At 37.3% G+C, this 13995-nt stretch overlaps 1 protein-coding gene across 1 annotated transcript in view; it reads left to right on the forward strand.

Moving 5' to 3' along the window:
• Positions 1-13995, forward strand: part of COPB1 (COPI coat complex subunit beta 1) — a 38282-nt gene that overhangs the window by 16660 nt on the left and 7627 nt on the right. Inside the window, 9 exon segments of the mRNA NM_001172366.1 lie at positions 678-785; positions 864-1010; positions 1718-1863; positions 3477-3573; positions 5242-5402; positions 6005-6125; positions 10869-11096; positions 11262-11441; positions 13799-13943. Of these exon segments, the coding sequence (NP_001165837.1) occupies positions 678-785; positions 864-1010; positions 1718-1863; positions 3477-3573; positions 5242-5402; positions 6005-6125; positions 10869-11096; positions 11262-11441; positions 13799-13943 (1333 nt within the window).

Consider the following 13995-nt stretch of genomic DNA (forward strand, 5'->3'; position numbering starts at 1 on the left):
GATTAGTTTCTGCTGTGCCATGATGGGAACTCCCTGTTTTACTATATTTAAAAATACTTTGCTGCCATAGGTTTTTTTTTAAGTCCGCCTCTTTAAAATATTACAGCTTCCCAAAGCTAAAATAACATTATCACACTTAACAAAATTGTTAACAATTTCTTAACATTATTCAGTTTTTCCAGTTGTCCCCAAAATGCTCTTTTTATTTGGTTTGTCCAATCCATAACCATACATCACATCTGATTGTGGTAGATTGGTTGTGATGTATGGTTCCTTAAGTCTCTTAAGTTGAGTAGTATCTTTTTTCCATGACACTGACTTGTTCAAGAGACTCGACCAATTGTCTGGTCTCCTTTTGGATGTGTCTGATTGTTTTCTTGAGGTGTCATTTGTTCCTCTGACTTTTGTATTTCCTATAAACTGGAAATTTGAGCTAAAGCTTGGTAGAGTCAGAGTAAACATTTGAAGTTTGAATCTATCATATGTGATATTATATACTTCATATTGAATTGCATTGGGAGACCCAAATTGTCTGATTCTTCCAACAATAGTGATTTTCTTATCTATCAAAGAGTTAAGGTCATGATGGACAGAACCCTCCATTCTTCAGTTAAGATTTTCTTCTTGTGACCAGAGATACTACTGTTAATTCTGGATTTTCTTTTGTTCTTTTTCAGGATCTAGTTATGGACATCCTAAGAGTATTGAGCACACCGGACTTAGAAGTACGCAAGAAAACTCTGCAGTTAGCACTGGATCTTGTCTCTTCTAGGAATGTTGAAGAGGTAAAACTCTGACTGCACTTTGTAAACTGTCAGGCCAAACATGATGTAATTCTCACTTATTTTTACTTTGTTCTATAGCTGGTTATTGTCCTGAAGAAGGAAGTGATTAAAACAAATAATGTGTCAGAGCATGAAGATACTGATAAATATAGACAACTCCTTGTGCGAACATTGCATTCCTGTTCTGTCCGATTTCCAGATATGGCTGCAAATGTTATTCCTGTGGTATGTAATTCTAGTGATCTTAATTTTGAAATTCTCTCAAAATAGATTCTGGTTATTTAAATTTAACTCTGGAAATCTCAACTGTCTGGAATCACTAAATCTCCCAGTCACAAGCGATCTTTATGCCACTCTTAAGCTCAGAAGGAGCTGACTTCTTTCTCTTACATCCTCACCAAAAAAAACTAAAAAATAGTGACAAAAATACCTCTGCATTTCATTACAATTAATGTTTGTTACAGTTACCTAAAGTAAAATTACTCTCTACATATAGATCATTCAGTAGGACAAATAAGTTTTTCTTTTAAGTAGTTTTACCTCTTAAAGTTGAAGGATTTAGTTATAGGAAAAATTAGCATAATTTAGAATAGTTTGCATTCTGCCATTGCCAGAAAAGTGAGGTATGTTATTGTACTTTGAAATTTTGCCTTTGAGCCCTGAATTTTCTCTAAAATGATTTTACTTTTAGTTACAACTTAGGTCTATCCAGTTTATTTATTTTGAATTGTGTCTTGTAATAAACTTTGGTACACATTGTGAAAAGCCGTCATGACTTTGTTTACATAATGGTGCTTGTCTCTTGACTTACATTTTGTTATGTATTTGAAAATTATTAATTACATTCTTTGTAAACTTGTTTGCTTTCTTATTAAACCTTAGATAATTTTCTTTTTGAAAATGTATGGTTGTTATCCTTTTTTTTCTTTTAGTTAATGGAATTTCTCAGTGACAGTAATGAAGCTGCAGCTGCTGATGTCTTGGAGTTTGTTCGTGAAGCCATTCAGCGCTTTGATAATCTCAGAATGCTTATTGTTGAGAAGATGCTTGAAGTCTTTCATGCTATCAAATCTGTCAAGTAGGTTTAAAATTTGTTTAAGCATTTTACCAGTTTCTATCTTTAAGGGTCATTTGATAGAAAACATGAGAGATGACTTAAGAGAGTTAAGACAAAATAAGTGAATAAACGTCACTTCACCCCCACTCTTACCCTCAATTAATCCATAATCTGTGGGCAAAAAATTTTTGGTAGGCGTGATTTGGTTAGGCTTCTCTATTCTCATTTCCTCTAAAACATTGTGAATCCTAAAGTGACTAAGGAACATATTTTTAGAAGGTACTGCTTTTGGGATATCATTAGTATTTATATCCCCCTTTTAGCATTTACTGAAGTGAAAGATTGAAAATGCACCCTAGAGTTCCTGCTGTGGTGCAGTGGGTTAATAATCTGGCATTGTCTCTGGTGGCACAGGTTTGATCCCCAGCCTAGTACTGGGGGTTAAGGATCTTGCTTTGCCAAAACTGTGGTGTAGGTCGCAGCTATGGCTCAGATTTGACCCCTGGCCCAGGAACTTCCATATGCTTCTGGTGCTTTCAAAAAAGAAAAGAAAATGAAACCTAAATCTGAGTTAGCCTTTGCTAATAAGAAATGACTATTGCAGGAGTTCCTGTTGTAGCTTAGTGGAAACAAACCAACTAGTATCCATGAGGACATGGGTTTGATCCTGTGCTTACTCAGTGGGTTAAGGATCTGGTGTTGCCATTAGCTGTGGTGTAGGTCACAGATGTAGCTCAGATCCTGAGTTGCTGTGGCTGGGGTGTAGGCATGTGGCTGCAGCTCCAGTTCAACCCCTACCCTGGGAACTTCCATATGTTTCAGGTGTGTGCCCCCCCCAAAAAAAAACAAGGAGAGAAAGAACTTGCATCCAGGATTTGCTTCCATTTAAATCATCTATAATAGACTTGCATTATACCTGCCTATGTTAAAAAAAAAAACTATAAAATTGGTTCTATGATGTGCAAATATATTGATATTTATGAAGTGAGAAAGATTTGTTTCCTTTTTGAGAAAAAAAAATCGTATCAAGGTTTAGTTTTTGGCGATCATAATCTCTTAGAGCTTCAGTTTCTAGAATTTTTTTCTTTGGTAAACTTAATGAAAGTCTTAGGGATGATTCCAGAGATGACTGGAGACTATTCTTTAACGTTTTTAACTATAAAAACGTTACTTTCTTATGTTTTTGGGTTTTTTGTTACTGATCCTTTGTACTCCTTCCTTGTTCATTGTTCTGTTCAGCGTCTTGCCTCTTTTCAGTGAATTACCTTTTATATTAAAATAATACATTTTCTGTAGTGGTAAGTGATAGAATCAAATTTACTGTAAACTCTGCCCTAAATAGAAGATAATATCTTTCTGGGAAACATTTTAGAATTTTATTTTTACTACTGGCTTTACCAGTTGTAGGATATTCCTTAAAATGATAGATGAGAACACTTATTTTTCTGTTAAGCTTTGTGATTTCTAGAGAGAATCAAAGAAACTTAGTGTCTTTGTTATTTTTTTTCTTACTGTTTCATCAGTAGTCCCTTAGAACTGCAGCATTTACTTAAGCTTAAATTTACAAAGAAAGATCTCTGCTTCAAGATTTATTGGCAAAATTAGTGTTTCAGAACTTGTATTCTTGCCTTTAGGATTTACCGAGGAGCGTTATGGATCCTGGGAGAATACTGTAGCACCAAGGAAGACATTCAGAGTGTGATGACGGAGGTCCGCAGGTCCCTTGGGGAGGTAGGTTTTACTTTAGTAAATGCCTCTTTATATGGTGGGGTTTTTTTTTTTGTTTTTGTTTTTTGTCTTTTTGCTATTTCTTGGGCTGCTTCTGCAGCATATGGAGGTTCCCAGGCTAGGGGTCCAATCGGAGCTGCAGCCACCGGCCTACACCAGAGCCACAGCAACGTGGGATCCAAGCCGCGTCTGCGACCTACACCACAGCTCACGGCAACGCCGGATCCTTAACCCACTGAGCAAGGCCAGGGACCGAACCCGCAACCTCATGGTTCCTAGTCGGATTCGTTAACCACTGCGCCACGACGGGAACTCCATATATGGTGGGTTTTTTATCTGAGTAAGTTTGACGTTTATGTAGTGATCTGCTTTTGTGTTTTTATTTACTAGTGCCTGGACTAACTAAAGAACACTAAGAAAATTTTAATTACCCAGATAATTAAGCCTTTGGGCAGTGAGAAATTAGGAGAGTCACCTTCCTCTACATTGAGCCAAACACCTTTTCTTTTACCTGTGTTATTTGCCCTTGTGGGTAAGATCTTTATTTGAACAGAAGGTTCTGTGTTTAAAAGAAAAAGAAAACGACTTGTAAAACTCTGATTTATCCTCTGTGTTATGAAAAAAGAACACATATATGATAAGAACAGGGCTGACTTTAGAATTTGTATTCATGTACTAAAACTGGCTGTATTTCCTCATCTAGTCAGCTGTGTGGTGGAATAGAAAGAACAGTGGTTGTTAGGAAACCTGTGTTCCAGTCTTACTTCTGCCAGTAATTAGCTCTAGAACCTTGAATATAAGTTCTTTAACCTGACTGGACATCAGGTTTTTCATCTTAAAAAATAAAGGAATCGATAGGTAATGATTGAAGACTCTTAGAGCTTTTAAATTAGATGATAGGTATTGAGAAATAAATACATAGTACCCATTTAGTTTAAAAAAGAGGTAGTTGATGAAGTTCTATACATATAAGTCAGGTTTATTTCATTTTATAGAAGGATGGGTGCTGGGTTTGGTTAGTAGTTCAAAGGAAGGAATGGAGAAAAATAAGCCTTAGTGAATATCTGCTTTATTTTAGTCACTGTCCTAAGCATTTTCCTATTATGAAATTCATGTGGTAAGAATTAAGATTTCTGGGAGTTCCCGTCGTGGCTCAGCGGTTGACGAGTCCTAGTAGGAACCATGAGGTTACGGGTTTGATCCCTGGCCTTGCGTAGTGGGTTAGGGATCTGGCGTTGCCGTGAGCTGTGGTGTAGGTTGCAGACTCGGCTCAGATCCCACGTTGCCGTGGCTTTGGCATAGGCCAGTGGCTATAGCTCCTATTCGACCCCTAGCCTGAGATCCTCCATAGGCCGAGGGAGCGGCCCTAGAAAAGGCAAAAAGGCAAAAAAAAAAAAAAGATTTAAGATTTCTGTTTAACAGATTAAGAAAATGAGGCTCAAAGTACTTTAATTAATGTACACAGAACCATACAACTAGTAAGTGGTGTCCACAGAGCCCCTGTTCTTCTCACTACAATATCCTGGGAAGGAAAGAAAATTGAAAACAGAGTCCCAGGATCCATAAATTTCTTTGGGGGAATGATTCCATTATAGAAATGATGGAATATTTAAATATGTTTTGCTTGCTATTGATGTTATTAATAAATTGATGTTTCCAATTGATTTTTAGATACCAATTGTAGAGTCAGAAATTAAAAAAGAAGCTGGTGAATTAAAACCTGAAGAAGAAATAACTGTGGGGCCAGTTCAGAAATTGGTAACTGAGATGGGCACCTATGCTACTCAGAGTGCCCTTAGCAGTTCTAGACCCACCAAGAAAGAGGAAGAAAGGTAATTTACAGCACCTGTGCCTTGCCAGCTATACCTCTCAACTACTCCTGTGTATAAAACAGTCACATAATTTCTTTCTCTTATTAGTTCACTCTTCTGACCGCAATGGAAATATTTGCCATTTAATATGCCTGAAAGGAGAAGGATGTTTTAAGTTCTTTCTCCCTGAAATTGTCAATAATTTTAATCCTCTGTTCCTTATAACTGTTCTCATTGAAATAACTGTGCTGTGTTTAAACTAAAATTATTTTATGTAGAAAAAGCTAAGTGGTGGTAGGTAGCTAATGATATTTGTTTTGTTGCCTATGAACATTTGGTAAACATAGTTTGAAGCTTCTTTAACCATTTAAAAAGTGGTTCAACCCTTTAACTATTTTCTCTTTCTCTATTCAGTTAGCTCTTTCATCATTTGAAGAGAAGTTTGAACGCCATATATTTTTTTTTCTTTTTTTATTCTGAGAGCTAAGGTGGGAACTAATTGAGGTCCTTATCACTGAAATGTGGCAGTGAGAGTATCAAATATGCTTACTTGAGTCGTTCATGCAAAAGCTGCATCCTGCTTAAGGAGCTGGTGGGTTTCATTTTCCTTGATGATTTTGCAGACCTCCTCTAAGAGGATTCCTTCTGGATGGAGATTTCTTTGTTGCTGCCTCACTTGCCACAACTCTGACCAAGATTGCCTTGCGCTATGTAGCTTTGGTTCAGGAGAAGAAAAAGCAAAATGTAAGTTCATTTATTCTGCATTTATCCAATAAATGAATATTGAGTACCTGCTGCATCCATTGAACTGTGAGGGACTCAAAAGTGAATACTGGGTTCCCGTCATGAAAGAGCTTATGGTTTAATGGGGGAAATGGACATAGTAATATAATGTAATATATATATATATATATAATATGATGATTGTAAAATTGACAAAGTAATGTAATAACAATAGCATGTGATTAGTTCAGTGGAAGAATACAAGGGCTTATGAAGTTATTTCTGTTTGCTGTGATTAGTCAAGGCCCAGTGAAGGAAATGCCTCTCTCTCTAGCATCTTCATCTTGTCAGTCATTGTTTTATTACCAGAAATGCCCCTTAAATGTATTCCCATTTCTGTATTTCATACCTTCACTATAGCTTCTGACCATTCTGATTATACTCATTTATAGAAATCTATTTTCATTCCATCCAACCCCTACTACCATCCTTTGTGCTGTTGTCCTATATCTTATTTCCGCATGTCGTGTTATCAGCCCTGTGATGCATTATTATTTTTGCTTTAAATAGTTCATTACCTTTTTTATATATTGCACCATTTTTTCCCCATTTCCTATTTAGCTAGTGTCCAGATGGACATACTTAGGGAGTTGTAAGAAGTTGAGAGTACCTTCCTGGATCCTTTTTTTCCCCCATATTTTTCTTCATGGTAAAATAGATATAACATAAAATTTACCATTTTTAACCACTTTTAAGTGTACAATTCAGGATCATTAAGTACAATGCAGCCATTACCACTGTCCTTCTCCAGAACTTTTTCATCATCCTAATATGAAACTGTACCCAGGAAACAGTATCTCCCTATACTCCCTCCCCTGGTTTCTGCACCACCATTCTACTTTTCTGCCTCTAAATTTGCCTATTCTGCAACATAATTTATATAAGTGGAATCATAAAATATTCGTCCTTTAGCAACAAGCTTATTTCACTTAGCATAGTGTTTTTAAGGTTCATTCATATGGTAGCATTGTCAGAATTTCTTTCCTTTTCAAGACTGTAATATTCTGCTATTTTTGTTTATCCATTTGTCCATTGTAGTCAGTTTTCTTTTTCTTTCTTTTTTTTTTTTTTTTTTTTGTCTTTTTGCCATTTCTTGAGCTGCTCCCACAGCATATGGAGGTTCCCAGGCTAGGGGTCTAGTTGGAGCTGTAGCTGCTGGCCTACACCACAGCCACAGCAATGTGGGATCCAAGCCATGTCTTCGACCTGCACCACAGCTCACAGCAACGCCAGATCCCCAGCCCACTGAGCAAGGCCAGGGATGGAACCCACATCCTCATGGATATTAGTCCGGTTTGTTAACCTCTGAGCCACAACAGGAACTATCTAATTGCAATGTTTAATAGCTGTGAGATGGTCCATTAGATTCTTTCATTTAGTCAAACTTCCATATAATTAGACATTTTCCAGGACTTCCTGTGTGGCTTGCAGCATAACTACTTGGCCGTTGCTTCTTCAGTGGCTATGGCTCGACCCCTGGCTCAAGAACTTCCATGTGCCACAGATGCAGCCACTTGTAAAATTTAAAAAAAAAAAAAAAAAAAAAAAATTAGACATTTTCATTTTAGATTAGGGACTTTCAAAGGATTTCTTTTCTTTTTTTTTTTTTGTCTTTTTTGTTGTTGCTATTTCTTGGGCTGCTCCTGCGGCATATGGAGGTTCCCAGGCTAGGGGTTGAATCGGAGCTGTAGCCACTAGCCTACGCCAGAGCCACAGCAACACAGGATCCGAGCCGCGTCTGCAACCTACACCACAGCTCACGGCAACGCCGGATCCTTAACCCACTGAGCAAGGGCAGGGACCGAACCCGCAACCTCATGGTTCCTAGTCGGATTCGTTAACCACTGCGCCACGACGGGAACTTCGGATTTTTTTTTTAATTTACATACATATAGAGCCATAAGTGAGATTTAGAGCATCAGGTAAATTACAAGGTATATTTATCAATTTATTTTGATTTAATGGACAGTAATTTACTTGTAACTCTGTGGGCCATTATTTATTTATTCAGTTCTTGTCTGTTCTTTTAATTATACTTTTAAAAAATCTCCAACATTTTCTGTCTCAGTTCTCTAAGTTGGGAGAGCATTTGCCGATAAGAGAGCCAGGTTTCTGGTAGCATATATGGTTCAGGAAGCTTAGTTGTTTATTACCATACTGGCTCTCCTTCATATATGCATTTTCTGACACTCTTTTTCTTTATGTAGATCTGAGTTTCTCTCTGGTTTCATAGATATTCTTTTTGCCTAAAGAATTTGCTTTAACTTTTCTTGTTAATTTTCTTCTTAATTCTTTTGGTTTTTGTTTGTCTGAAAAAGACCTTATAATTCCTTCATTTTAGAAAGCTGTCTTTGCAGGTATAGCATTCTAGGTTGACGATTTTTTTTTTTTTTTTTTTTTTTTTTTTAGTGTTATAAAGATGCTGCTTCATTGTCTTCTGACTTGACTTATTATAAAGATGGTAGCTGTTGTGCCTCTGTGGAAAGTGTCCTATTTTCTTCTGGCTGGTTTTGAATTTTCTTATTATTATAATTTTAGCTTTCAGTAACTTGATTAGGATATGCTTTGGTGTGGTTTTCTTCATCTTTCCTTTGCTTGCAGTTCATTAAGCTTCTTAGATATGTGCGTTTATAGTTTTCATCAAATTTGGGAAATCTTTGCCCATTATTTCTTCAGCTACTCTTTTCTGTCCCCTTCTCTTTCTTCACCTAGAGACAGTATCCAGGCTCAAAGGATTATTATACTTATTCTGTAGTTCTTTGCCAGCCTTCTAGTAGTTTTTTCATGTATGTATGTTGATCAATACTTAGCCAGAGACAATTTGACAAGGACATAGAGCATGTTTCAGGATAATGCTACATGAAACTGAAAGAGTAAGTTGAATTCACTGGTGGAAGACCTCGAATAGCAGACTAAGTGATGTGGACTTCACCGTGGAGGCTGTAGGTAATCCAGTGAAGGTGTTTGCATGTGGAGTGAAATGATTGGTGCATAGTAGGGATTGTGATCCAGGTGATCACACTTTGTGTCACCAGTAATGGGACGACCTGACATATTATGTACCTTCTAATGCAGTACAGTAAGATATGCAAAACAACACCTATCTGGTATTCTAACTAAAAGTAGAGGATATTCTTTAGAACAACTGGCCTGGGCTCTTTAAAAAAAAATCATTGTGATGGAAAAAAATACAGAAAAGCAGAGGGACTGATGTAGATTAAAAGAAACTAGAGATGGAGTTCCTGTCATGGCACAGTGGTTAACAAATCCGAATAGGAACCATGGATTGCGGGCTCAATCGCTGGCCTTGCTCAGTGGGTTAAGGACCGGGCGTTGCCTTGAGCTGTGGTGTAGGTCGAAGACACACCTTGGATCCCATGTTGCTGTGACTCTGGCAGCGGCTACAGATCTGATTAGACCCCTAGCCTGGGAACCTCCATGAGCTGCAGGAAGCACCCCTAGAAAAGGCAAAAAGACCAAAAAAAAAAGAACTAGAGAGAAGTATAGCCAAATAAAATTCATGAAGCTGATCCTGGATTTAAAAAACAAGCAAACAAACAAAAACGTTTTATGGCAGTTAGAAAGATTTAGTTGAATTTGGAGCATGATATATCTTGGGATTATTACATTTCTCAGGTGAGATAATGATATTGTGATTATAAAGGAAACAGTCCTGATTTTTGAGATGGATGCTAAAGTAATTATGAGGTAGAATTTCTTTCATATGTCAAACCAAAAAAATGTACATATATAGAAAAAAGAAATTATGGGAGTTCCCGTCGTGGCACAGTGGTTAACGAATCCGACTAGGAACCATGAGGTTGCGGGTTCGGTCCCTGCCCTTGTTCAGTGGGTTAACGATCCGGCGTTGCTGTGAGCTGTGGTGTAGGTTGCAGATGCGGCTCGGATCCCACGTTGCTGTGGCTCTGGTGTAGGCCGGTGGTTACAGCTCCGATTCGACCCCTAGCCTGGGAACCTCCATATGCCGCGGGAGCGGCCCAAGAAATAGCAACAACAACAACAACAACAACAAAGATAAAAAGACAAAAAGACAAAAAAAAAAAAAAAAAAAAGAAAAAGAAATTATGGCAGAATATTAACTGTTAGTAGAAGTGTATAATTTTTTTAACTTTCCGTGGTTGGATTTTTTTTTTTTTTTTTTTTTTTGCTGTTTTTAGGGACACACCTGTGGCATATGGAGATTCTCAGACTAGGGGTCTAATCAGAGCTGTAGCTGCTGGCCTGCACCACAGCCACAGCAACACCAGATCCGAGCCCAATCTGCAGCCTACACCACAGCTCAAGGCAACGCTGGATCCTTAACCCACTGAGCAAAGCCAGGGATCGAACCTCATCCTCATGGATGCTAGTCAGATTCGTTAACTGCTGAGCCATGATGGGAACTCCTCCATGGTTGGAATTCTTAAAAGATAGCATTGGCTTGTGAAGTGAGTGGGTTAGAGCAAGAGAAAATAGTTTAAAAACCATTGCTATTTATCAGTTGAGGGTTAGTGAAGGTTTTAGAGGTTGGTAGTTAGGAAGGAGAAGAGTGCAAAACAAATAGGTAAAATCTAAAATATTTGAAATCTTATTCAGTTGAGGTGAAAATTAGATTTGTTCCTTGGATTGTGAGTGATAATAAAGTGATTGTATTGCAGTTGGAGAAGTCTGACAATAAATAAGCCATTTCTCTCCTTTATCTAGTCTTTTGTTGCTGAGGCAATGTTGCTCATGGCCACTATCCTGCATTTGGGAAAATCCTCTCTTCCTAAGAAGCCAATTACGGATGATGATGTAGATCGAATTTCCCTGTGCCTCAAAGTCTTATCTGAATGTTCACCTTTAATGAATGACATTTTCAATAAGGAGTGCAGACAGTCTCTTTCCCACATGTTGTCTGCTAAACTTGAAGAAGAGAAATTATCCCAAAAGGTAAGGTATATATAATAAAGCTGTAAAAGTGTTTTGTGGGTTTTTGTTAATTGTTGATTTTTCAGTCCTCATGTGTGAGGGCTGTCCCTATTGAAGGCCTACGGAAAGCTATCTTTTTTTTCCTATATTAAAGAGAGATGGTATATTTTTTTTTTTCGGATACAGAAAGAATCTGAAAAGAGGAATGTGACAGTACAGCCTGATGACCCCATTTCCTTCATGCAACTAACTGCTAAGAATGAAATGAACTGCAAGGAAGATCAATTTCAGCTGAGTTTGCTGGCAGCAATGGGTAATACACAGAGGAAAGAGGCAGCAGATCCCCTAGCATCTAAACTTAACAAGGTAACAAAATGTCGTATACACTGGTAAGTTATTTAAATTGGCTACTTAAGAAAATAGTAATCAGGAAGTTGTTGGTCCTGCTATTTCTTAAAAATAACTAACTGGTGGTAGAGCATCAGTTTTTGTAAAGTCACTGTAATTGATGGGTTCGTTAAACCTGAATTGAAACTTGGAACCTGATAAAGTACCTCATTATATGACAGTACTATAAATTCAGTAGATGATTTTATAACTTGTTCCAATTGTGTGTGGAATTAGCATAGACTAAAACACATTTCTGAGGGATCCTTGGAGGTTAACTAAAGCTTTTAAAGGTTAGGGCACTTCATCATCATCTATAACTGGCTGTTGTGAATAGCCTCCCCATACCTGCCCTCAGGTACTCCTGTCCCCTGCTACTTTAAATAGGGCAACTCCACTTTCATATTCTTAATGTATTGAATTTCAAATAGGATTTTATTCGGAAAATGATTCTACTCTTCAAATGTTAAATTTACAAATCAGTGATCTAGTTTAACCCTTCCTCTGTTAAATAAACACTCTCAAATTCATTTTTTGGTCCAAGATTAGATTAGGTGGCAGAATTGAAACTACTTGAACATGTTTTTCCCTTAAAATTGTGAGTAAAATTTTAAATATTTTTTTAATTGTAAAATTTATACAACAGCAAATTTACCCTCTTAACTGTTTTTAAGCATTCAATTCTGTGGCATGAAGTACCTTCACAATATTGTGTAACCATTAACACCATCTATCCCCTGAACTTTTTTTTTTTTTTTTTTTTTTTTTGTCTTTTTGCCTTTTCTAGGGCAGCTCCCTCAGCATATGGAGGTTCCCAGGATAGGGGTCTAATCGGAGCTGTAGCTGCTGGCCTACGCCAGAGCCACAGCAAGGTGGGATCTGAGCCACATCTGTGACCTACACCACAGCTCACAGCAATGCTGGATCCTTAACCCACTGAGTGAGGCCAGGGATCAAACCTGCAACTTCATGGTTCCTAGTTGGATTCGTTAACCACTGAGCCACGACAGGAACTCCCCCCTAAACTTTTTTCATCTTGGGAATCTCTATGCCCATTAAACAATAATTCCCTATCCCCTCTTCCTTCAGCCTTTGGCAGTCACATTCTACTTTTTATCCCAGTGAATTTGACTGTTCCAGCACCTTATATTAGTAGAATCATATTGTCCTTTTATGACTGGCTTAGTTCACTTAGCCTACTGTCTTCAAGTTTCATCCATTTCGTAGCATGTGTCAATTTCTTTCCCTTTTAAGGCTAAGTAATACTGCATTGTGAATATAGACTGCACTTTGTCTCTCCATTCATCTGTTGATAGACACTTGAGTTGCTCCTACCTTTGGCTTTTGTGAATAATGCTGCCATGAATGTGGATGTACAAATATCCCTTCCAAGCTTGCTTTCATTTCTTTTAGGTTAAATCCAGAAGTGGAATGCTGGATCATATAGTGATCCTGCTTCAAATTTTTGAGGAACCACTATGCTGTTTTACAGCTACACTTTATAACATTCCATACTTAAGGGCATAATGTCTGATTTCTCCACATCCTTGCCACCACTTATTTTTTATTTTTATTTTATTTTTTTTATAGTAACCATCCTAATGGATATGAAGTGATATCTTATGGTGGTTTTGATTTGCATTTCCCTAATGATCAGTGGTGCTGGACACCTTTTTGTGTGCTTACTGGCCGTTTATAGATCTTCCTTGGAGAAATGTCTATTCAAGTCCTTTGCTCATTTTTAAATCTAGTTGTTTGTTTTCTTTGTGTTTGGTTTTAGAAATTATTTGTATATTCTGGATACAAGTTCCTTATCAATATATGACTTGCAAACATTTTCTCCCATTCTGTGGGTTGCCTTTTCACTCTGTTAATAGTGTCCTTTGATGCACAAAAGTTTTGTAATATTGATGCAGTCCAGTTATCAATTATTTTTGATTGTTGTTTGTATTCTTGGTGACACATTTACATTTTTTAAATGCTGTACTTTGGATGTTTAAAAAAAATTTTTTTTTTGGTTGGGGAACATCTACAAATTTATCTTTGTGGAATCACAAGCATTTCTTGGTTGTAATTATTTAGTTCGCGATCTATTTAGTCTCTAAGTTTGGATAGCAGCTTCTGAGCTTAGATGCTGAGGGATTTAACTGAAAATAAATGCAAATCTATTCAGTTCCTAAGTTGGGATAATGTTTAATGCATTTGCTAAGCATATTTAACGTCTTTATAGTACTGAACTATAAAAACTGTAGGACTTCTTTAACGCAGTCATTTGGCTAGGATATGTTTGGTTAAATTGTCTCAGTCATTTGATTATCTTTATTTTCATTTGACAGGTCACTCAATTGACAGGTTTCTCAGACCCTGTATATGCAGAGGCTTATGTTCACGTCAACCAGTATGATATCGTCCTGGATGTACTTGTTGTGAACCAAACCAGTGATACCTTGCAGAACTGCACGTTAGAGTTAGCTACTCTGGGTGAGGGAACTTACCGTAAAGCTATTGCTACATAGTAAATCTTTTTATAATA

The sequence above is a fragment of the Sus scrofa genome, chromosome 2, assembly GCF_054392235.1.
Source record: "Sus scrofa isolate SSC_HxYL_T2T_F1_AM1 chromosome 2, Sscrofa_HxYL_maternal_Yorkshire_Landrace_v2.0, whole genome shotgun sequence".
NCBI classification, from domain to species: Eukaryota; Metazoa; Chordata; class Mammalia; order Artiodactyla; family Suidae; genus Sus; species Sus scrofa.